The 23,563-nt window shown below is 43.2% G+C and overlaps 3 protein-coding genes across 8 annotated transcripts; 2 read left to right on the top strand and 1 right to left on the bottom strand.

The window, feature by feature from the left end:
* The first annotated feature begins 546 nt into the window (after window positions 1-546).
* On the top strand, window positions 547-2,901 carry Klhdc9 (kelch domain containing 9). Of its 2 annotated transcripts, XM_015491954.2 has the most exons (4): window positions 548-1,246; window positions 1,502-1,658; window positions 1,740-1,938; window positions 2,624-2,901. In XM_015491954.2, the coding sequence occupies exons 1-4, from the start codon at window positions 720-722 to the stop codon at window positions 2,785-2,787; spliced, it is 1,047 nt and encodes a 348-aa protein (XP_015347440.1). In that variant the 5' UTR covers window positions 548-719; the 3' UTR covers window positions 2,788-2,901. The 2 variants fall into 2 exon arrangements, with proteins under 2 accessions (XP_015347441.1, XP_015347440.1); XM_015491955.2 differs by lacking the exon at window positions 2,624-2,901 and having other exon boundaries at window positions 547-1,246; window positions 1,700-1,900.
* A 209-nt stretch (window positions 2,902-3,110) lies between these two features.
* On the bottom strand, window positions 3,111-19,705 carry Pfdn2 (prefoldin subunit 2). The gene is made up of 4 exons (XM_015491969.2): window positions 19,563-19,705; window positions 4,217-4,305; window positions 3,981-4,104; window positions 3,111-3,416 (listed from the first exon to the last, which is right to left on the bottom strand). Exons 1-4 carry the CDS (start codon window positions 19,635-19,637, stop codon window positions 3,240-3,242), a joined length of 465 nt encoding a protein of 154 aa, XP_015347455.1. The 5' UTR covers window positions 19,638-19,705; the 3' UTR covers window positions 3,111-3,239.
* Window positions 19,691-23,463, top strand: Nit1 (nitrilase 1). Of its 5 annotated transcripts, none has more exons than XM_015491958.2 (7): window positions 19,691-19,752; window positions 20,611-20,706; window positions 21,073-21,327; window positions 21,437-21,540; window positions 21,699-21,832; window positions 21,991-22,116; window positions 22,880-23,463. In XM_015491958.2, the coding sequence occupies exons 3-7, from the start codon at window positions 21,083-21,085 to the stop codon at window positions 23,144-23,146; spliced, it is 876 nt and encodes a 291-aa protein (XP_015347444.1). In that variant the 5' UTR covers window positions 19,691-19,752; window positions 20,611-20,706; window positions 21,073-21,082; the 3' UTR covers window positions 23,147-23,463. The 5 variants fall into 5 exon arrangements, with proteins under 5 accessions (XP_015347444.1, XP_015347442.1, XP_015347443.1 ...); XM_015491956.2 differs by having other exon boundaries at window positions 19,693-19,786; XM_015491957.2 differs by having other exon boundaries at window positions 19,709-19,833.
* Window positions 23,464-23,563: the final 100 nt, after the last annotated feature.

The raw sequence follows: 23,563 nt of genomic DNA, 5'->3' as shown, positions 1-23,563 counted from the left end.
GGGTTCTACTACCCTCTAGTGGCCAGAGCTTAGAGGACTCTCGCACCCAATCAGGACCTTCAAGGCCTTTACCACCGAATGGTAAAGAAAACACCTGAGAGAAACCAATATCTCATTTCATAAATGAGAAAGCTGAAGGGACCTAGAGAGTTGGGAATATCTGGGTCTACCCAATCTCGTGACTCCCAGGCCAGTGCTCAGTCCACTTTCACTTCCTCACCCTCTGACACGTTAGTGCTTCCTGCCTCATCCCTAGGAAATCAATCCAAGTTGGAAACATTGAAGCCAAAAGGACCCAGTCCCTCCCCGTCCCGGTGGCGCTTCACCTGAAACTCAGGTGTCAAGTCAGCTAACAGGGATTCTTCTGAGGAGCTGGATACTCCTCGACTTTCTGAGGTTAACAATCTTTCAGGATTATGATTGACAAAGCACATCTGCTGTCGCCTGAGCGATACTACCGTTATCACTCCTGGTAGCTCCCCAGGTCTCCTGTCTCCATGGTAACCGGCGCTTTGCGACCTTCAGTTTGCAGCGGTCGCGCTGCAGTCACTGCAGTGGTTGCTAAGCGACCGCGGAGAGGAGGCACCGACTTAAGGTGGGGGACCTGGGCCGGTGTCCTAGAGGGAAGGTTCCCAGGGAGGCTCACGGAAGGAAAAGTGCCTGGCCTCGCATGTAAGGGTGCGGTACGGGACGCAGACACCGCTGCTTTCTCGGCACCCATGGCGGTGGCGATGCCCCCGAGTCGGGTGGAGGTCTCAGGCTGGAGCTGGAGGCCGGTGGCTCGAGACGCACTCCTGGCTCGGGCCTTCCATTCGTGCACCGAACTGCGGGGACGGTTCTATCTGGTGGGGGGTCTTCTAACAGGTGGAGCGAGAAAGCCCAGCAGTGATACGGTGGTCTTCGACCCGACTGGGGGCCAGGCTGTACGGCTGGAAGCCAGGGACAGCCCCCTGCTCAGTCACCACGACGCGGCAAACGTGGGCGGGCGTTGGCTCTGCGTGGTGGGCGGCTGGGACGGGTCGCGACGCCTGGCCACAGTGAAGGTGCTGGACACAGAGCATGGAGTGTGGGAAGCGTGGACGGCGACCCCTGACAACTGCCCTCCTGCTGGCCTCAGTAGTCACACCTGCACTCGCCTTTCCGATCGGGAGTTGAGGGTGGCTGGCCGAGAGGGTGGTACCCGCACTCAGCGACGATATGGAAGCATCTACACCTTAACTCTGGACCCGAGTGCCCGCACCTATTGGTATGGTATCCCCTGCCCAAAACCTTTCATTACACTTTGGGAAAGCAAAAATTAAACTTTTCAGGCAAATAATCCATATCCTCGCCCTACCACCCTCTTTCCTCTGTCTAAAATAGCTGAACCCTCTATAACCTTGCTTTTCCCTGGGATCTACCCAGGCATCCTCTCTGTCCTCTGCAAGGGTAGTGGGGAAAAGGCAGTAAATTTACATTTCCCGAAAACCCCACTCAGAGCTGAATTTCTGCATATCCACAGCTACAAAGAAGACTACCACACAGTCTCCCGCTCAGGTCACTGTGCCGCCCTGCTCCAAACTCCTGGGCCCCACCCTGGTCATCAGTTATTGCTCTTTGGGGGTTGCAACTCCGCTGAACCAGAAATAGCTGGGCAATGGAGTCAAGGGAAGATTAAGGTATTATCTGCTCACATCACTAAGGGGGTTAAAATTGTGAGGCCCAAAACCCTACAGACAGTCCCTTCTTTCTCCCCCAAGGAGGAACCTCCTATTGCCCCTCGTTTGGTGGAACAGCTTGCAAGGCTTGTGAGCAAGGGGCAGGGGTCCCGGCAAGGACCCCGGGGACTGCGTCATCACTCATGTTCTGTGGTGGGGCCTTTTGCTGTGCTGTTTGGTGGAGAAAGTCTGACCAGAGCTAGAGACACCATCTGCAATGACCTCTACATCTATGATACCCGTGAGAGTCAAACTAATGGCTGAAGGGAAGTGAGGGGAGGTGGGAAGAGAGGAGAATCTATATACTACAGAAAGAGTATGGAGGGCCAGTGGCATGCCTGTAATCCCGGTGGCTCAGGAGGCTGAGGCAGGAGGATTTTGAGTTCAAAGCCAGCCCCAGCAACTTAGCGAGGCTCTAAGCAATTCAGTGAGACCTGCCTGTAAATAAAATACAAAAAATGGTCTGGGAATGTACCCCAGTGGTCGAGTGCCCCTTGGTTCAATCCCTGGTACCAAAAAAATAAATAAAAATTTAAAAAGGGGCTGGAATGTGGCTTAGTGCCCCTGGACTCAATCTCTGGTACCAAACAAACAAAAACAAGTATGGGGTAGGGAGGAGGAATTCGTTTACAAGGAGTACACAGAATATTTGTGGGTCTACTGAAGAGGCCCACAAATCGAGTGAGGAAAAAAAAAAGTGCATGCCTATAATCCCACCTACTCAGGAGGCTGAGACAAAAGGATCCCAAGTTCCAGGCCAGCTTTGTAAACTTAGTGAGGACTTATCTCAAAATAAAAAGGGTTGGGTGTGTAGTTCAGTGGTAGAGCTTTCCTGGGTCAAACTTCTAACAGGCCAAAAAAAAGAGTCCCATGGGTGACAAAGTGCATTTCTACCTCAGTAATCATCCTCTGCCCCTATCCAACAGGCAAATCTCCTCTGTGGTTCCACTTCCCCTGTGCAGACCGTGGGCTGAAACGTGTGGGCCATCGAACCTGTCTTTGGAATGATCAGCTTTACCTGGTTGGGGGTTTTGGTGAGGATGGCAGGACAGCTAACCCACAGGTTTGCATCCTGGACCTCTTTATTTAAAAAATAGTGTCAAACACACTGCCAAGACTCTGTTTGGTTGCAAACCCATAAAGCATTATCACTACTGCTATCTGCCTCATTTCAAGTGCTTATTAAATTTCAATTGAGAATCGACATTTGTCTCTAAATTTTTTCTTTTTTTTGAAGGGCAGTAAATAAGTAGACACATCTTTATTTGCAAGGGAAAGGACACAGTTTGGGTCTGTTCTGAGGTTGTGAGCCATTAACCCCATGGAAACAAAACTCACAAATCATACACTGTCCCTTGCTCTTAAGCAATTTCCACCCCTAATTGGGAGAAAGTTCCAAGCTACAGCTAAGCATTCTGACCAAAACATTTAATTAACAAAAAAAAAAAAATATTACAATAGCAGAGAAAATAATAATAATAATAACAATAAAGAGATCAGAAGTGGGAGTCAGGGTAGAAAAAAATGCAGAGGTCTTGTTCCCTAGGAGACCAACACTCCAGCTGAGCTGGTCTTGGCCCCAGCCCCTTCTGAGTTCTCCTTGGCTGCTGGTTTCTCATCTTCCCCCATGAGACGAATGTTGTGCTTTTCCCGGAATTCATTCAGTTCTTTTCCTTTTGCCTGAAGCTGCTGTGTCAGTGTCTCAATGATTTTCTGTATCTACAGGGCAAACAACAAGAAGTACATCAGAATTTTAGGTCTCCCTTTGCCATATCTGGAATGAACTATAGTTAAAGGAAGTGAAAGACACTTCTAACCTCATCTTTAACCGAGTGTTAATAGTGGAAGCCAGACATTAAAGTGACCCCTTCTCAAACACAGTGGTTTACAGACTTTAATATACATAAGAATCACCTGAGCTGCTTGTTTTTAAAATGTCACAGCATCCCCAAGGCTCTGATTCAGAGGGTCCTGAAAGTTCCATTTTAAACTAGTTGTTCAGATGATTTTGATAAAAGTGTCCATAAAGAAACAATCCTCTAATCCCCCATCCAATTCAACCGCATGAAAGAGCCCACGGAAAGGGTAATTGAAGCCAGCAACTCTTCTTGTCTAAGGATTTAGTCTTAGGATAAAAGGCCTAGCCTAATAAGTAAGCTATTTGTACCATCTTCAATATGATTTTCTTTGCAGACTTTCTGCCACCATCTTCCCTAAATCCCTAGGCTCCCTTCTTCTTTACCCCTTTGTTGCCCAACCTACTACGTAAGGACTCCTGCTCACCTGTTCCTTGTTATTCTCCAAAGCAGGCAGCACCTCTTTGACAGTCCGCTCCACCAGGACGCCTCCAACCATGCGGTAGCACTTTCGGGTTTCATCTACTTCTTTCAGTGTATCAATCACTAGGCTGGGAAGAGGACAAGGCAGGACCTCAGAATTCAGACCCACACTACTGCAACCCTCCCTCACAAGATGGCCCATTCAATTTTCTATTATTTGCTTCTCCCTGATTTTTTCACCTGTGCTCATTCAACTCCATCTCCAGCTCAGCTGCTTTGGATGCCAGACCTCTCTGTTCCTGCCGAAGGCGGTTGAAGCCAGCAATTACCTAAGGTGTGTGAGAAAGAGATGAGAGGGGAGACAGTAGAAATGGTAGATAGTAAAAACAGCACATAGGGTGACAGGTTTTACACAGGTGTTATAGTGGATACCTATCTTGAAAAAGGAGTGGAACAAAAGTTTGCAATCTCCTTTAATCTGTCTGGAATTCCATTCCATTACACACTTTCTGAGAGCTGACCATGTGTGAGGTATTTGCTAGGGAACAGATTTGTACTTTGGCTTCTTGTAGTTTTTAGTTTGGTGCAGAAGACATTTATAACATAGGACTGGGGGCTGGGGATGTAGCTCAGTGGTAGAGCACTTGCCTGGGTGACAGAAATAGGGATGGAGAGGTACTGGAGTACTTTCTGGAAGTCTAGACTTACTTGCAGGTAAAGAAGGCTATCAGAAAGGGCTTTTTTTTTTTTTTTGGGTACTGGGGAATGAACTCAGGGGCACTTATTAACCACTGAACCACATCCCAGCCCCCCCCCCTTTTTTAAATTTATTTATTAGTTTTTTTTTTTGGCGGACACATCTTTATTTTTTATTTTTATGTGGTGCTGAGGATCGAACCCAGCACCCCGCACATGCCAGGCAAGCAAGCTACCGCTTAAGCCATATCCCCAGCCCCCAGCACCCCCAGCCCCTTTTTGGTATTTTATTTAGAGACAGGGTTTCACCGAGTTGCTTAAAACCTCGCCAAATTGCCGAGGCTGGTTTCAGAACTCACAACCCTCCTATCTCAGCCTCCTGAGCCAGGATTACAGGTATGCAACACCATGCCTGTCTGGAAAGGGCCTTTTAATGAGTAGCTCAGGAACTGGGAGCAGTAGCACACACCTATAATTCCAGCAGCTCAGGAGGCTGAGGCATGAGGACTGCATGTTTGAAGCCAGCCTCAGCAATTTAATGAGACTTTAAGCACCCTAGTGAGACCCTATCTCCAAAAAAAAAAAAAGGAAGGGGGTTGGGGACGTGGCTCAGTAGTTAAGCACTCAGTGGTTTAATCCCTGGTACAAAAAAAAGCGTGTGTGTGGGTAGCTTGGGGATGGGGGGTATGCCTCAGTGGTAGAAGGCATACTTACCAAGGTGCAAGTCCTACTTGGGTACACACAATAGTCCATCCATTGTTGTATTTAATAACATATATCCCAAAAGTGGGCCATTTGATGTTAGGAGAACATCCAGAATCTGATTAAGTCATGGTATCTTCTTAGAGGAAATTTTTCTCTTTCTTTAAGGAATATTTTTAAGGAATTCCTCCTCCTTAATTTGGTGGGGTTCTTGTGAGACAATAATCACAGGATTCTTGCCCCTTGCCACACACTGTAGAGATATCTGAATTCTGGGCAGAGACAAGTACAAAAGGTAACTGAAGCTAAGGGGCCTAAAGGCTCTAGAGAGATGACCCTCTGATCCTATTCCTGGGTTCCCCAACGCTGCCCACAATCTTGAACTTTGGTCAGTATTTAGCCTTTCCTTTTATTGTGTTCAATTCTGTGAGCTACCCTCCATTCTTCAAAAACATTCCTTTAAAACACAAACACAGAATTAGGCCAGAATTCATTTTTGTAGCCTATAAAACTGATACAGGCTTCCTGAGAATGTCTCAACTGAAACTCAAGGATGAGAAACTGGAGATAGCAAAAAAGAAAACAAACAAACAAAAAAAAAAAAACAATAAGAATTAACATATGTAAATGCCCAGGGAAGTGATTTTTACCTGTTCCTAGTTCCCCCAGAAACTGAACAGAGAAAAAGAAAACTGTGAAAATTAGACTGGGTACTAAGACCAACACCACCATCGATTCCAGTATAGGGGTCTATGACTGTGTCTGGAATGAAATACCAGATGCAAAGTAAGAGATGCAATATGGAAAGAAAATGGGAGGAAAAAAGAAGAAGAAAAACATGTGGCTCAGATATAGGTTTCAAGTTCTGTCTCTGCCAATCACCACCACCACCACCACCACCACCACCACCACCACCTAGTACTGGGAATTAAACCCAGGGGTGCTCTACCACTGAGCTATACCCCAACCCTTTTTATTTTGAGGTAGGGTCTTGTTAAGTTGCTCAGGAGGCCTGGAACTTTAAATACTCCTGCCCCAGCCCCTCAAGTTGCTGCGATTACAAGCATGCACCACCATGCCTAGTTTTGCCTCTGTAAAACATTGGTAAACATTTAATTCTATGATTCCCAGTGTTGGCTATGTTAGAACCATCTGGAGAGCATTTTAAAAACATGGAACACTGGAGTCTCAGAACAACCAGTGAGGGTAAAGCCCAAGCCTTAGTATTCTTAGTATTTCCCAAATATTTAATGGGCAACTAGAACTAAGAACCACGCTGGATTAACCTCTTTGAGCCTCTGTTCTTACCTGGAAAATGGTTGTTGAACCATGTAAACTAATAGGTGTGAAAAAGAGTTTTTGTAAGCAATACATTAACTACTATTATGGCTTTCTCACCAAATCCAGAAGTGAATGGAAGCCCTTAAACCCATCCATTCAAATCACTGTCAAATCTCTTATATCCATTAAAATCTCCAGTGTCATTGCCATATTTGCCTTTTTTTTTTTTCCCCTTTACAGCACTAGGGACTGAACTCAGAGTGGCTAGCACTGACCTATATCCTGAGCCTTTTTATTTTTTGAGACAGAGTCTCACTAAATTGCTAAGGCTGGCCTTGAACTTGTTGTAATCTTTCTGCCTCAGCCTGTGGAGCTGCTGGGATTACAGCAGTGTGCCACCACAACTGGCAAACCTTGCCTCTTTACTGGGGTTCCTTATCTCTAACTCTGTATTGTGGTAATTTACATGTACACAATTTTCTACAGGACATGGATTTCTTATTTTTTTAAGGGCTATATAACATTTACATCCAACTGATGTATTTTTAAAATATATTTTTAGTTGTCAATGGATCTTTATTTTTTAATTTGTTTATATATGGTGCTGAGAATCCAACCCAGTGCCTCACACATGCTAGGCAAGCACTCTACCACTGAGTCACAACCCCAGCCCCAATTGATGTATTGTTCTTTTTTTAAAATATTATCTTATTTCCTCTTTTTTTTAAAAAATATTTTTTAGTTGTCAATAGACCTTTATTTTATTTATTTATATGGGGTGCTGAAAATCGAACCCAGTGCCTCACACGTGCCAGGCAAGCACTCTACCACTGAGCCACAACCCCAGCCCCTCGATTGATGTATTTTTCAAAACTGCTTTTTTCCTAGGGAACAGATTTGTACTTTGTGTTGAGACATTTAGATTGTTTCCATTTTTCCTATAATAAATAACACTAGGGTTAAATATCTTTGAACCAACACTACAAAAGTTTTACAGTCATTTTGCTTGAATCACATTCTTAAAAGTGAAATTAATGAGTCAAAAAATTGTTAACATTTTTACAGCTTTAATTTTTAGAAAGGGATCTTTTTTTTTAATTTTTAGTTGTAAATGGACACAATATCTTATTTGATTTACTTATTTTTATGTGGTGCTGAGGATCAAACCCAGGGCCTCACACATGTTAGGCAAGTGCTCTACCACTGAGCCACAACCCCAGTCCCAAAAGGGATCTTTTAACTCCAGAAACCTTGGAATCATCCTCGACTCACTATCCACATCCAATTCACCTGTAAATTACATCTATCTGCTAACTACCTCAAACCCATCCTCTTCTCCAACACCTGTACTACTACTGTAGCCTCTTGAGTTCTACACTGTCTCCAGATTTGCTCCCTTCAACACATTCTCCATACTGTGGCAAAATTGACCTAAAATATAAATCTAACTACATTCCTCCTTTGCCTAAAACCTTCAACAGTTTCTGGAGCTAAAGGGATAAAATCCAAACTCCTCAACATGGTGAACAAGCCCCATGAGGACCTGCTTATTACCTCTCCCCATCAGTCCTTCCCTCCCTTAACTAAGCACCGTTACTGTCTTAAAGCAGCAGTTTCCCTAATCATTTCCCTTCAGGCATTCATTTAGAATCTTCACCATACCTGTTGTAATTTTCTGAACCTCTCCTTCCTTATTTCTCTGCCTAGGTCTAATTTTCTCTTCAGGTTTCAACTCAAAATCTCTTAGAAAGCATTTCTGGTCATCCTCATTCCTATGAGAACAACTTCTATATGCACACATATAAATATATATATATATTCCTTCCTTAAATTTTTGATAAGAAATCTTCTCTATTTATATTGTTATTTTCTACCATTCCATTGTTTATTATCTTCTTTGACATTTCAAATATACAAATGAAACATTTTTAAATACCATCTTTTCTATAGTCCTACAATAATCTGCCTTCTGTAATTTGGACAGAAAAGGAACACCAATCATGTGCCAGATACTATCCTAGACTTTTTCATCTCATTTAATTCTAAAAACCAAAAGCAGGGTTGGAAGTGCAGTTCAGTGGCAAAGCACTTGCCTAGCAAACATCAGGCCATGGGTTTGATTCCTAGCATTGTCCCCTCTCCAAATGATTGTTAAGGCATGTGCTTTCAATTTATAAGTCAAGAGACCAAGGCTGATGGGATATGGAGAAGTGGTTAAAACAACACAGTGAACTACAGAACTGGGACTTTTACGTAGGTTTGTCTAAGAATCCATTTTTAATTAATATATCATTCCTGGATTGCCATATATTAATCTCTTACAAAATTACTTCCATTTGATTTATGTCCCTTTTTTGTTTTTTCTCTGTTTTTACTTAATACCATATACTTTTTCGTTGTTGTCATTTTGCAACACTGAAGCAGGGTCTTGCTAAGTTGCCAAGGCTGGCCTCAAACTTGTGATACTCCTGCCTCAGCCTTCCTCGTAGTTGGAATTACAGGCATGTGCCAAAACACCCAGCTAATACCATACAGTTTTGATAAATTCAGGAAAAAACCTACAAAATCTACCTTTTCCCCAAAGGGTCCTTAGGTAGTCTTCTTTTTTAAATATTTTTAGTTGTAGATGGACACAATACCTTTATTTAATTTTTTTATGTGGTGCTAGGGATAAACCCAGTGCCTCCTGTATGCTAGGCAAGCGCTCTACCACTGAGCCACAACCTCAGCCCTCAGGTTGTCTTTCTTACATGACATTTTCTCTTAATGAGTTCAATGGAAGAACAGGATAAAGAAAATTATGACTGAATATATCTGGAAAAGCATTTCCCAGGATTTTGCTCCACTAACCACCTTTTTTTCAGTGTAGTGCCCCCCTTTTATGACAAATGTATCAACTCTCTGTGGAAGAAAACTTTTTAGACCTTACTATGTCAATTAATGGTACTCATACCTTCCTTCCTTCTCTTCATTAAAAAAAAGAAAAGAAAAGAAAAAATTTCAGGGGTGGAGGTTGGATTCTGGAGATTTAACCCAGTGGCACTTTACCAATATGCTACATCCCCATTCCTTTTTCTTTTTTATTTTGAGATAGGGTCTCAATAAGTTTCTGAGGCTGGCCTTGAACTTGTGATCCTCCTGTTTAGCCTCCAGAGTTGCTAGGATTACTAGAATTACAGGTGTGAGCCATTACTCCTGACTTCAGTTAGTATTCTTTTTCCATTTTTCCCCCCTTTAACAGTACTGGGGATTGAACACAGAGGCTCCCACAAATTAAGCAAGTACTCAACCTGAGCTACAGAAGGAGTTTGTAGATCAGACAGAAAAGCCTCCAAAGTCTAACCATGAGCAGATTACTTCTTTTCTAAATTTGTTTCTTCACAAATAAAATAGAGATTACATCTGTCTCATAGAATGTTGTGAGAATTAAAATAATTATCAAGGACTTAATATCCAGCATATAACAAATTGTCAACAAATAGCCACTATTATTACTACCATCTCCATTTAAATGTAGCACAATATCTTAAGTTCAGGTTGTTCAAAGCTGAACTGATAATCTTTTGCCCCATTTTAAACTATTTCTCTTCTTGTCTCCCCCATTTCTACTAATGACACCACCCTGTTTTCATCTTTGATCACACCCTGATGCCAGTATTATGGTTTTGATCTGAAATGTTCCTCCAAAGTTCATTGAACATACTGTATAATCCTAAGATCCCTTTCAAAAAATTAAAGCTGTAAAAATGTTAACAATTTTTTGACTCATTAATTTCACTTTGGAGAATGTGATTCAAGCAAAATGACTGTAAATTGATTAAACCAGTACCTGTGTGCCCCAAAGCAGCAGGGTTCAGAGGTGGGGCCTCAGGAGGTGATTAGATCATGAGGGCTCTGACCTAATCAATGGATTACTGATGAATTCACAGCTAAATGGGCTCTTGGGAGGAAGTGGGAACTTTAGGAGGTAGGGTATAACTGGAGGCAGCAGGTCACTTGGGGTATGCCCTTGAAGGGTGTATTTTGTCCCTGGTGTGTATGTTTCTCTCTCTGCTTCCCACACACTCCCTGCCATGATGTTCTGCCTTACCACATGTCCAAAACCACAAAGCCAAGTGATCATGGACTAAAACCTCAGATCTGTAAGCCTAAATAAATCTTTCTTCTTTTTAAATTATTTATTTCAGGTATTTTTGCCTCACCAACAGAAAGCCAAGTAACAGTCATAAACTGCCAAACTTATTACACTTACCTTAGCAATTTCACTTAGGCTCTTTGACATCACCCTAGTTTAGACTTCTATTCCAATCTGAACTACTGCAATATTCTTCTAAAGGATCTCCTTATTTTTGGACTCTCCAAATCCATTCTACACACCACTGATAATTCAATCTTCCTAATACTTGGATGACATAGAAAAATATTCAAGATAAATCATTAAGCCTAAAACAGATTAGAAAACGGTACATACTGTATAATCCTAATTTTATAAATAAAACATGTAAATATGTAAAAAACATATGCCCTCCTGTTATGTTTAAATATGTTTTTACCCTCCAAAACTCATGCTGAACTTTGCCATTGAAGCAGTATTGGGAGGTGAGAGTTTTAAGAAGTGATTGGGTAGTCAAATGAGACTAATGCCTTTCTTGCAAGAACAAGTTAATCTTTTTCATCTTTTATAATAACCTGACAGCAGGTTATTGTGGGAGACCAACCTTACACGTGACTGAGTCACACTCCCCAGCTGGGTGCTGAGGCACTCAGTTGCAGAAATGTGGCAGAGCTTTCCCCATCCTTCTTGGGTTTGAGGGTTGTGTCTTGTGCATGGGTGTGTCTTGCTACAGCCCCATGGGTGAAGCTACGCTCACCTGTTCCTTTGTAATATAACCCCTTGCCCAGTTTAGGATAGAATCTTCCATGGAGGTGCCTTGTGTGTGTCCCCTTCTCTTACTGGGCCCTTGGGTGTGGCCTACCCAGGTGTCAGTCAACCTGCTGACAGTGGACATCATGAAGATAGACTCAGCCCCCTGAAACCTGACCCCTTGCCTCATTTGAATAGCTTCTCCTCAAGAAAAGGGGTCAGCGCATGCTCTTGCTCTCTTTCTGTGGACCCTTAAGGTCAGAGGAGCAGTCACAGTGATCCCAAAGAAAAGGGTATTTGTGTCTCTTGTGTGGTTATTTCGTGCAGCCCAGTTAGCCCAATTCTACTGGAGTGACCCCTGAGCCTTTTACTCACGAGAACAGAAACCCGGCAGGTTATTATAAAATCAGGCTGCCCTCATGTTTTCTCTTTTCATGCTTCCCTTTCCTGTCACCATCCACCCTGCTATGACACCCTTGCCAAATGCCTCTACTATTGGTTTGGATAAATCCAAACTTAAGCCAAAATAAATATCTTTCTTTTATAAATTACTCATTATCAAGTATTCTGTTATAGCAACAGAAAACACAGTGAGACCAAAATGGCACAGAGATGGGGGTGCTGTAATAATAATACCTAAAAATGTTGAAGTGGCTTTGAAACTAGGGAATAGCTGGTGGTACTGGGGATTGAACCAGTGCCTGTGTGCATTAGGCAAGCACTCTACCAAGTGGGCTATATCCCCAGACCCCAAAGCTAGAAGTTTTAAAGTGAATGTTATATGAAATAAGCCTGGATATCAAACACCAGAGTATTAAGGGCAATTCTGGTGGGGTTAAGAAGACAAGATGCGGGCTGGGGATGTGGCTCAAGTGGTAGCGCGCTCGCCTGCCATGCGTGCGGCCCGGGTTCGATCCTCAGCACCACATACCAACAAAGATGTTGTGTCCACCAAAGATTTAAAATAAATAAATAAATAAATATTAAAAAAAAAAAAGAAGACAAGATGCATAGAGAAACCTGGACTACTTAGAGAGTACTTAAGTAATTGTGTCCAGAATACTGGTAGAAATATAGACAGCAAAGCCCATTCTGATACAGTCCCAGAGAGAAATGAGGAATATCCTACTAGGAACTGGAATAAGGGCCAACCTTATTATAAATTAGCAAAGAACTTGGCTGCAATGTATCCATGCCCTAGGACTTGCTGGAAAGTAAAACTTACTCATGATGAACTAGGATTCCTGAATAAATAGCTAAGCAGCAAAACATTCAGACTGTTACATAGCTACTTTTTTAAATTTGTAGTTGGACACAATACCTTTATTTTATTTATTTTTATGTAGTCCTGAGGAACGAACCCAGTGCCTCACATGTGCTAGGGAAGAGCTCTACCACTCAGCCATAACCCCAGCCCCTACATAGCTACTTTTAACTGCATGCAGAGGTGTGAGAGGAAAGCAATAACCTACAGGCAGAATTATAATTAAAGGGGAAGCACAGTGTAAAAATTTAGAAAACTCAGCCTGGCTATGCACAGAGTGAAAAAAAAAAAAACACATGCAGGGGCTGGGGTTGTGGCTCAGCAGTAGAGCGCTTGCCTAACATGTGCGAGGTCCTGGGTTCAATCCTCAGCACCACATAAAAATAAGTAAATAAAAATAAAGGTATTGTGTCCAACTTAAAAAAAAAAAGATTAAAAAAACAAACAAACAACAACAACAAAAAAAAAAAACACATGCAAAAGTGTGGCCACTCAACCGGGTATGGTGGCACACCTGTAATCCCTGCACTCAGAAGGTGGAGGCAGGAGGATGATGAGTTCAAAGCCAGCCTCAAAAATTTAGTGAGGCACTAAGCAACTCAGTGACACCCTGTCTCTAGTGGCTCAGTGGCCGAGTGCCTCTGAGTTCAATCCTAGGTACCCCCTCCCCCACAAAAGTGTGGCCATTCATTCAGTTGCTAAAGAAATTAGCACACCTAGAAGACAGCCAGATGGTGTTCTTCAGACAATGGCAATAAGGCTCTGAAGGCATTTCAGAGCTCTCCCCTGACAGGCTCAGAATGTTAGGGTCCTGAAGGAGAAAGTTTGAGATCACTGCCCTGTACTACTACCTCAGGCCTCTGCTCTCCACATCGCAGCATGTTTCAACCCTGGCTCAAGAAGCTTCAGGTGCAGTTTGTACTGCATCTCCAGAGGGCAGATGCGGTAAGCCTTGGCAGCACCCATGTTATAGTAACTCTGTATGTATGTAGAATGAAAGAGCTGTGGAAGCATGGGCTTCTTCCACCTAATTGCAAAGGGCGCAGTGGACAGTCAGGGGCGCCCCAACAGAAACCCGCTTCAAGGGCAGAGTTGCCAGAGAAAAACTTCTTGGGCAATGCTTAGTGAAGTTGTGGAAGCAGCCAGGACCCCCGAACAGTCAATGTGCAGAGTCCGCCTGGGAAAACTGCAGACACCAATGAGCATCTCCAACCCAAGAAAGCTGAACCATGGACAAGTAAGTCATGGAGGCAAAGCTTCCTGACACTTTCTACCCTTGCCCTCTACCTCCCCAGCATTTAAAGAAGTTGAAAAAATATTATGGAATCTTAAAGACTTAATGTCTGCCCTCTTGGATTTCTGATTTGCTTGAGGCCTGCTACCCCTTCCTTCTGGCCTATTTCTCCATTTTGGAATGGGAACATCTACCCTATACCTGTCTTACCATTGTATTTTGGAAGTAAACAGCTTGTTTTCATCTCATAGGTTCTCAAATGAGATTCTGAACTTTTGAGTTGGTGATGGAACAAGTTAAGACCACTGGAATAGAAAAACTGCATTTTAATTTTTATTGAAGGTACTAGGGAGTGAATCCAAAACTGTTTCACCACTGAGCTATATCCCCAGCCTTTTTAAATTTTTAGTTTGAGATCTTGCTAAGTTGCTAAAGCTGGTCTCCAATGGTGATCCTCCTGCCTCAACCTCCAGAGCTGCTGGAATTATAGGTGTGTTGTAAAGAAAGTTCACACACACATATATAGTTCAGGAGGCTGAGGCAGGAAGATCAGAAGTCAGAGTCTAGTCTTTGCACATTAGTGAGACACTGTCTCAATATAAAATATAAAAAGGGCTGAGGGTTTAGCTAATAGTAAAGCTACCACAGGTTCAATCCCCCAATACATCCCCCAACCAAAAACACACACAAAAGCAGTCATGAATTTCAGGAAGCCAGGGGTAGAATGCTATGTTTTGTTTTATACAACTGGGGAATTTCCAAACACACACACAAAAGCAGTCATGATGGGGCTGGGGATGTGGCTCGAGCGGTAGCTCGCTCGCCTGGCATGCGTGCAGCCTGGGTTCGATCCTCAGCACCACATACAAAGATGGTGTGTCTGCCGAAAACTAAAAAAAAATAAATAAAAAATTTTAAAAAAAGATTACAGATCAGGGCTGAGAATATACCTTAGTCAGTAGAGTCCTTATTAAAAAAAAAGAAAAGAAAAACAAAACAAAACAAAAGCAGTCATGAATTTCAGGGAGCCAAGGGTGAAATGCTATAGTTTGAATATGGCTTGTCCCCTCTGAAACTCATGTGAATGCAGAGGCACTCAACCTCTGAGCCACATCCCCAGCCCTGTTTTGTTTTATTTAGAGACAGGGTCTCACCGAATTGAATTGCTCAAACCTGTGATCCTTTTGTGACAGAGTTTTTAAAAGGTAACCAGCGGGGCATGGTAGCGCACACCTGTAATCCCAGTGACTCAGGAGGCTGAGACACATTCAAGGCCAGCCTCAACAACTTGGCAAGGTCCTAAGCAACTCACCAATACCCTATCTCAAATAAGAAGTAAAAAGGGCTGGGAATGTGGATCAGTGGTAAAGTGCCCCTAGGAAGCGTAAATTAAAAAATAAAAGGTATCTAGATCATCATGCCTTTCTTGTAGGAATGGATTATGACAGCTGGTTGTTAATATAATAAAGACTACCCTTCGTTCTATCTCCTTTCTGCAAGTGCTCACTTGCCCTTTAACCTTCTGTCATAATACACATACCAGATGCACTGCTATAGCCATGAAATTCCCAGCCTCCAAAACCTTAAACCAAAATAAATCTCTTTTCTTTATAAATTACCCAGTCTCTGGTATTGTTGTGACGATAAAAAATGGACCGAGACACACCCCTTTTAGTCCACACATATATACAAAAGCACAAAGGAAGTGGGCAAACCTCTCAAAGCATATACTCCAAAATGGTAAGATAGTTACTTCTGGATAATAGGATTATGGGTAATTTGTTTCTTAGTATGTACCTTTTCCTGTGTTTTCTACAATAAAAATGTTTTGTTTTATACAACTGGGGAAAATTGATATTACAATGTAAATCCTTCTGTGACTCCCTCATTGTTTACATTAAAGATGCCTCAAATTTGTTACCATGCAGAAATGACCTCTATGGCCTTATTTAACTTGCTTTAAAAGCATCTTCATAACATACTAAATAACCTAGCTAGACTAATCAGTCACTGATTTCGTATCAGTGTGTGCTTTCTTCAGTTCTCCTCTTCCTACTACATTCTCTATTTCATCATCACCTGTTCAAATCCATCAATCCAGCTGGGTGGTGCCACATGCCCACAATCCCAACAGGATGATCACAAGTTCAAAGCCAGCCTCAGCAACTTAGTGAGACACTGTCTCTACATAAAATACAAAAAAGGCCTGGGGATGTGGCTAAGTGGTTAGTGCCCCTGGGTTCAATCCCTGGTACCAAAAAATAAAATAAAATAAAATCCACCAATCCTTCAGAGATCAGCTGAAGTAGCTCTAATAGAACCATGGTTTAAGTGGGGGAGACATATATATGTATGTATGTGTGTGTGTGTATGTGTGTATACTCAAGCCTCTCAATTAAAAGTCCTAGTCTTCCAATTACTTACCTTGGGTAAGTTAACCAAAGCCTCTAAAATTCAAAAGTCTTACTTCAGATGGCATTAATAAATAAGAGAAGATAAAACAAGTGAAGTGCCTTGCATAATATGTTACTTTACTCCACCTTCTTTGTATAGGATATGTGTCTCAAATTTGCAGCACTGATAAAAAAATATATAAACATTTTCACTCAGTGTTCTCTCCAGAACACAAAGGCTAGAGAAATATCCTCAGAACTCCATTATCACTTTTCGTCAATCTCCTTTGAAAAGCTTTTCCACCATCCCTTAAATAACAATTCAACCTTGTTCCACTTTTTCACAGAAAATGATGGTTTTCAATTATAACTGTTACAGTTTAGATATTAGCTGTCCCTCAAAAGCTCATGTGAGACAATGCCAAAAGCTTCTAAAGGTGAAATGATTGGATTATGAGAGCTTTAACCCAATTAGTGAATTAATTCCCTCATAGTGATTAACTGAGTTGTAACTGAAGGTAGGTAGAGTGTATATGGAAGAGGTGGATCCCTAGGGGAGCTGAGTACCTTTGGGGTATATATATTTTGTATCTGGCAAATGGCACTTTCTGCTTTCTGGTAATGTGTTGAGCCACTTCCCTTCACAAACTCTTTGGCCATGATGTTCAGCATCACCTTGAGCCCTAAGGAATGCAGACAGCTGTTTATAGACTGAGACCTTTGAAACCATGAGCCCCCAAATAAACTTTCCCTCTTTTAAAATTGTTCTTGTCCTTTCTTTTTAGTCACAACAGCAAAAAAGCTGACTAAAACAACCACCATATAAACTCAATCCCTCATCATAACTACAACTTTCTGTTAGTCAAAATTTATACATCCAGCTGTCTACTTGAATGATGAAGCACACCTGTAATCCCAAAGACTGTGGAGGCTGAGGCAGGAGGATTAGAAGTTCGAGACCATCTCAGCAACTCAGAGGTCCTAGGCAAGTTAGCAAAACCCTGTCTCAAAAAATAAAAAGCTGGCTGGGGTTGTGGATCAGTGGTAGAGTGCTTGCCTGGTGGTGGTGAGGCACTGGGTTCAATCTTCAGCACCACATAAAAATGAAATAAAGATATTGTGTGTCCACCTACAACTAGAAAATAAATATTAAAAATAAATAAATAAATAAGCAAGCTGGAGAAGTAGCTCAGTGAACCCCTGAGTTCAATCCCCAGTACAAAACAAAACAAACAAAAATAAATAAATAAAATAAAATACAAACTAGGGCTGGGGATGTGGCTCAGTGGTCGAGTGCTGCTGAGTTCAATCCCTGGTACACCTTCCCAACATCCCACTCCCAGCCTAAAAAAAAGACCTAAAACAAATGTGACTTTCTCCCTAAACCTGCTCATTTTCCTTTGGTATCATTACCCACCAAAGACAGAAATTTAAGAAACATTCTATATTTCCTCTTTTATCCCTTTCTCTCCATATTCAAGTCTTGCAGCACCTGCATTCCAAACATGCCCAGCAGTTTCATGCTTCTGTGCTTCTGAACACAATTTATCTCTATTTAGAAAATCTTTCACTTCTTTCTTTGCTTAACTTTTCTCATCATTTAGAATTAAGCTGAAGAAATTTCTTCTCTAAAAAACAAAGCTAACATTTATTAAACACACACTGTACTTAAATCACTGTGCAAAAACTGCATGAATTGTGTTGCCAAATCCTCTAAATACACTGATAAGGAGAGTAATGTTAAATTTTTAGAAATAAAGAAGGCTGAGAAATAACTCATGGGAGTTGGTATATAAAAATTAAATAATAAAAATAGAATTTAAATCAAGGTCTATCTGTCCCCCAGTGTATAAGAATGCTCTTATATACCCACTATACCATAGCTTCTTTTTTTTCTACCCACCTACCAAAATCTCATAACCTTGATCAGTTAGGAGTATTTTCTCTAGCTGTTATAAAAAGGCAAGACTTTAGGCACAACACATAAATTCTTATTGTTTGGCTTATCTTTTCTCAAGTCTGTGAGCAACTTAAAGACAAGGTGTGTTTCACTCACCTGTTTCCCTGTAGCCACTGGTGCCTAGGAAATGGTAGGCCCTCAAAAAGTACTAGGTTCCTCCTCACACAAATCCCACAGCACTTTATACTTCTCTTGGAAGACTTATCTTCCACCTTGTATTCACATTTTGCACGTCTTATTTACTCCACCAGAGTACAGTCTTTGGTAAGGGCAGTTTTAAAAATCTTTATGGAAATATATTTGCCTTTATTAATTGTTCGACAAAAAGCTAATAAATGAACCTTTAATTAAAATAAATGTCATTTAGCTGTTTTCATTTTTTAAAATATTTTATAGTAAATGAACACAATACCTTGTTATTTTTAATTTTTATGTGGCCCTAAGGATCAAACCCAGTGCCTCACACCAGTTAGACAAGCGCTCCACCAACTAAGCCACAACCCCAGCTCTGTTTTCATTTTTATTGTGTAGATTTCTTCCCACTCCGATTAAACACTAGCCCCACTATTGGCAAATCACGAGCCACAAAGGACTTTCTGATTAATTTACCAGACATTCCTACGTTAGGAACTATGGAAAAATTCAGCAGATTAAAAAAGAAGATTTCTGGCATCTAAAGAAAGTCAATTTAGTACCTGACTCCCACATCAAAACAGTATAGAATACTAGACTGTTCGAGTATGTTAGTCACGTGGCTCTGCGGATTGCCGGCGGTTGTCAACGTGGGTCAACGTGGTTTCAGTGTCATGTAAAAGACTACACCATTAGTCCGTTGATTAACCCTATGAAATTCATTAGGAGCTGCCAAGTCCAACTATATCCTATTTAGGGTGCTGAGGAGAGGCATGAAAAACGACAATCTATCTAAACCTGGCATCCTCCCAGATCCTGTATCCCGGGGCTTTCTCCTCTCCCAGACTCATCCAGCACCCCCAGGGGGAGTGGCTCTCACCTACCCACCCGCCTACTCTCTCCCTAGAGATTCGGCTAGCTTCTCCGAGGACCCTCCCCTCTCAGGGTGGTCACGCAAATGTGGGACTAGCATAAAGGCTAGCACCTGCCACAGACCCGCCTCTCGCTCATCGACTCCAGACTCGGCCAGGTACCCTCTTCTGCGCTCTCGGCTCCTCACCTGCTCGGCCGACACCGCCCCCTTCCCCGCGCCGCTCCCGCTGCTCTTGCCGGCGCGACCGCTACTCTCCGCCATCTTCGCAGCCTACTGGGTTTCCGGCTTGCGCAGCTCAGCCCACGCCTTGCGTCACGTCCGGTCTAGGAGTTACCGCCCACTCCTCCGACGCTGCTGGCTACAGGACGTTCTTCGGGTCCGCTCCTGCGTGGTTTTGGCTCTACCTTCATGTAGGGCTTACTCCCAGTGCCTACCGCTGCAGTGAATTCCACCTGCGGTGCTTTAACTTGTGCAACCGAGATTTCTGCCCCGAGGAGAGGCTGGGAAGGACGCGCTAAGTGGAGGGTGGGGGTGCGAGTCGGGGGATCTGATCCTCTGCCCCTTGCCTACCTCCGGGTGGGCAGCGGGGCGCGGGGGTTGGGGGAGGACTAAGGAGGATGAACTTCCCTTCAGAGGTTCCGGGTGAATGTGCTTTGAGATAGTAAAGCTGTGCATAGTCGAGAACAGAGGTTTGGGAAAACTACAAAAGTTTCCCTTGGAGGGGGGCGGTAACCGGGGATTGAACTCAGGGTCACTCGACCTTAGAGCCACATCCCCATCCCTATTTTGTATTTTATTTAGAGACAGGGTCTTACCGAGTTCCTTAGCGCCATGCTTTTTTTTTTTTTTTGGCTGAGGCTGGCTTTGAAATCGCGATCCTCCTGCCTCAGCCTCCCCAGCCTCTGGGGATTACAGGCTTGCGCCCGGCTCTGAGATGACTTTTGATCTGCGGAAACGTTTGGCAGAGGAAAAGGGCTTCAGTTTAACGTGAGGTCACTGGAAGTTGAGTTATTCAAGCGCCATCAAAGAACCCTACTCGATCTTCCCACTTTATGAACTCTTTCCATAGCCCGTAATTACTTACAGTAAAAAGTGTTTCTGAAGACATGGGTGATTTTTTTACTGGCAAGGCCCTGATTCACCTTAACAGTATGAAGGGTAGACGCCAGAGAATCCTAGAAATGTATTGCATGAATAAGGGTTGGTGTCCTGATTTTTCACCTTCCTCTCTCAGGCTGGGCTTCATCACCATACGTCATCACCAGCTCCTGTCCCTTCTGCGTCCCGGACTTTGGATATCTCGACTCTCAGGACTTTGTGCCCAGCCCAGGTAACATGTTTTATTATATCTTTACTGCCCGGCACAAAGTAGATGCTCACATTCAGTTTGTTAACTGAATGGTGGGGAGCAGAGGTATCAAGACATCCAAAGCACATTCAACTGGGGAGCTCCCTTATCCCTGGGTTAGTATGCCCTATAAGAGCAGAATCAAAACGAAGTCAGGCGTGTTAGGGTGATGCACATCTGTAACAGCAGTGGCTTGGGAGGCTGAGGATGTGGCTGAGTGGTTAAGTGACCCTTGGTTCAATCCTTGGTACCAAAAAAAGAAAAAAGGCCTTCCTGCCTCCCCACATAAGTCATTAAACTTGAGTTTCCCCCTGCTAGGAAATCTAATCCTGTCTGTGCCATTCACAGACCCAGGCCCATGGCCAACTCCTCTTCTTCCTGGGAATTGCCCCTGGTGGCAGTGTGCCAGGTAACATCTACACCAGACAAGCAACAGAACTTCAAAACATGTGCTGAGCTGGTTCGAGAAGCTGCCAGACTGGGTGCTTGTTTGGCTTTCCTGCCTGAGGCATTTGATTACATTGCTCGAGACCCTGCAGAGTCCCTACGCCTGTCTGAGCCTTTGAGTGGGAACCTTCTGGGAGAATACACCCAGCTTGCCAGGTATCGGGAAAGGGGGAGGGAGAGGTAGAATCTTCCATAACAGTGTTCTTGGATTGCCAGATGTGAGAGTAGGGCCTTGAGAAGAGTTGTCAGTCTCCCCTCCCCCCAGGGAATGTGGAATCTGGCTGTCCTTGGGTGGTTTCCATGAGCGTGGCCAAGACTGGGAGCAGACTCAGAAAATCTACAATTGTCATGTGCTTCTGAACAGCAAGGGTGAGATCTCATAAACCTTTAGCCTGCCTCTTCCCGGGCTCTTCTATCTAAACCCAGATTCTTCAGATTTGTTTGGTACTATCTCCTCCTTGAGAGGAGCAGCTAACTTGGGCTTCTAGAACACCAGCACTGAGAATTTCTTCTCCCTCTTACTCTAGGATCAATAGTGGCCACCTATAGGAAGACACATCTGTGTGATATAGAGATTCCAGGGCAGGAGCCTATGCGGGAAAGTAATTGTACCCTGCCTGGGCCCAGTCTTGAGTCACCTGTCAGCACACCAGCAGGCAAGGTAAGAGTCATGAGATGGAAGTGGAAGGAGAAAAAAGGGAATAGGAATATATTGAAGTAGTAATGGCATATAGAAACCCCTGAGGAGTGGGGTAATGGAGGTACTACACATTATGACAAAAAGGACAAGGAGGCTAAGTATTCTCTTTTTCATTTCAGATTGGTCTAGCTGTCTGCTATGACATGCGGTTCCCAGAACTCTCTCTGGCATTGGCTCAAGCTGGAGCAGAAATACTCACCTACCCTTCAGCTTTTGGATCTGTTACAGGCCCTGCCCACTGGGAGGTAAGAGGACACCTCTTCAAAACTTTAGGGTTTTTTTTTTGTTTTTAGTACCAGGGATTGAACCCACAGGTGCTTAACCACTCTGCCACATCCCCAGTCCTTTTTATTTTTTAAGACAGTATCTTACTAAGTTGCTGAGACTGGCTTCAAACCTGCAATGATCTGCCTCAGTCTCCTGAGTTGCTGGGGTTATAGGCATGCACTATTGTCTTGCTAAGTTGACTAGGGCCTTACTAATTTGCTGAGTTTTGAACTTGGGATACTCCTGCTTCAGCCTCCCAAATCCCTGGGATTACAGGTTTGCATCACCACACCTGGCAAGGGCCTTCTTTTAACCTCATTCTCCTTTAGCCTAACTAGTTGAAAGATTTTTCTTCCCATTCCCACTTAGTGGGAAAATTCATTTTTTAGATAGTTCCCTTTCATATTATCATACAGTTAATTTGGTATTGGTAAATCATTGCTAATTAATTATCAGAATGGTTACAATGTGCACAGCCAGTAACACTTGCCTGTAATCCTAACTACTTGGGAGGCTAAGGCAGGAGGATTGTGAGTCTGAGGCCAGTCTCTGCAACTTACAAAACAGGATCCCATCTCAAAATTTTAAAAGGCTGGGGATGTACTCAGTGGTAAAGAATCTGGGGTTCAGTCCCCAGTACCAAAATACAATGGTTTTAATGAGTAGATCAGCCTGTAACATTCATTTCCTATCACTTCCCTAGTAGTTGCTACATGTACTTAACACATATCTCATCCTCAGGTATTGCTTCGGGCCCGTGCCATTGAAACTCAGTGCTACGTTGTAGCAGCTGCACAGTGTGGACGCCATCATGAGAAAAGAGCAAGTTATGGCCACAGCATGGTGGTAGACCCCTGGGGAACAGTGGTGGCCCGTTGCTCTGAAGGGCCAGGACTCTGCCTTGCCCGAATTGACCTCAACTTTCTGCAAAAGTTGCGCCAGCATCTGCCTGTGTTCCAGCATCGTAGGCCCGACCTCTATGGCAATTTGGGTCACCCACAGTCTTAAGTTTTGACTTTCATGAATTCAGACAGGCAGATACATACATACATACACACACACACACACACACACCACCGCATTGTGAGGTGATGCTACTGTGATTTGTAAGGAGGATCCAAGCACGGCTTCCTTCACTTGGAGAACCTTGATTCTCAATAGAACACAGAATCAAATTCTTGGTAAAGAAGAAACTTTCACCTGAGCTGAGATTTCATTTTCAGAAAAATGGGATTTTATATAGTCACTGTTTATTTCATGAAAACTGAAATTATGCTGAGGACTGAGCAGCACTGGCATTGAAAAAATAATAATCATAAAGTCTGGGTCTGGACATCTCCTTTAGGAGCTGGAAGGAGAGGTGGTATTGTACCTACTGGATTAGGCTTGAGTTCTGGACCTCCTGGCTCATTCAGCTTGCCTCCC

This window comes from Marmota marmota, unplaced genomic scaffold (genome assembly GCF_001458135.2).
Source record: "Marmota marmota marmota unplaced genomic scaffold, marMar, whole genome shotgun sequence".
Taxonomy (NCBI): Eukaryota; Metazoa; Chordata; class Mammalia; order Rodentia; family Sciuridae; genus Marmota; species Marmota marmota.
The sequence above is the reverse complement of the archived record's forward strand: the minus strand, read 5'-3'. Positions and strand labels throughout refer to the sequence as shown.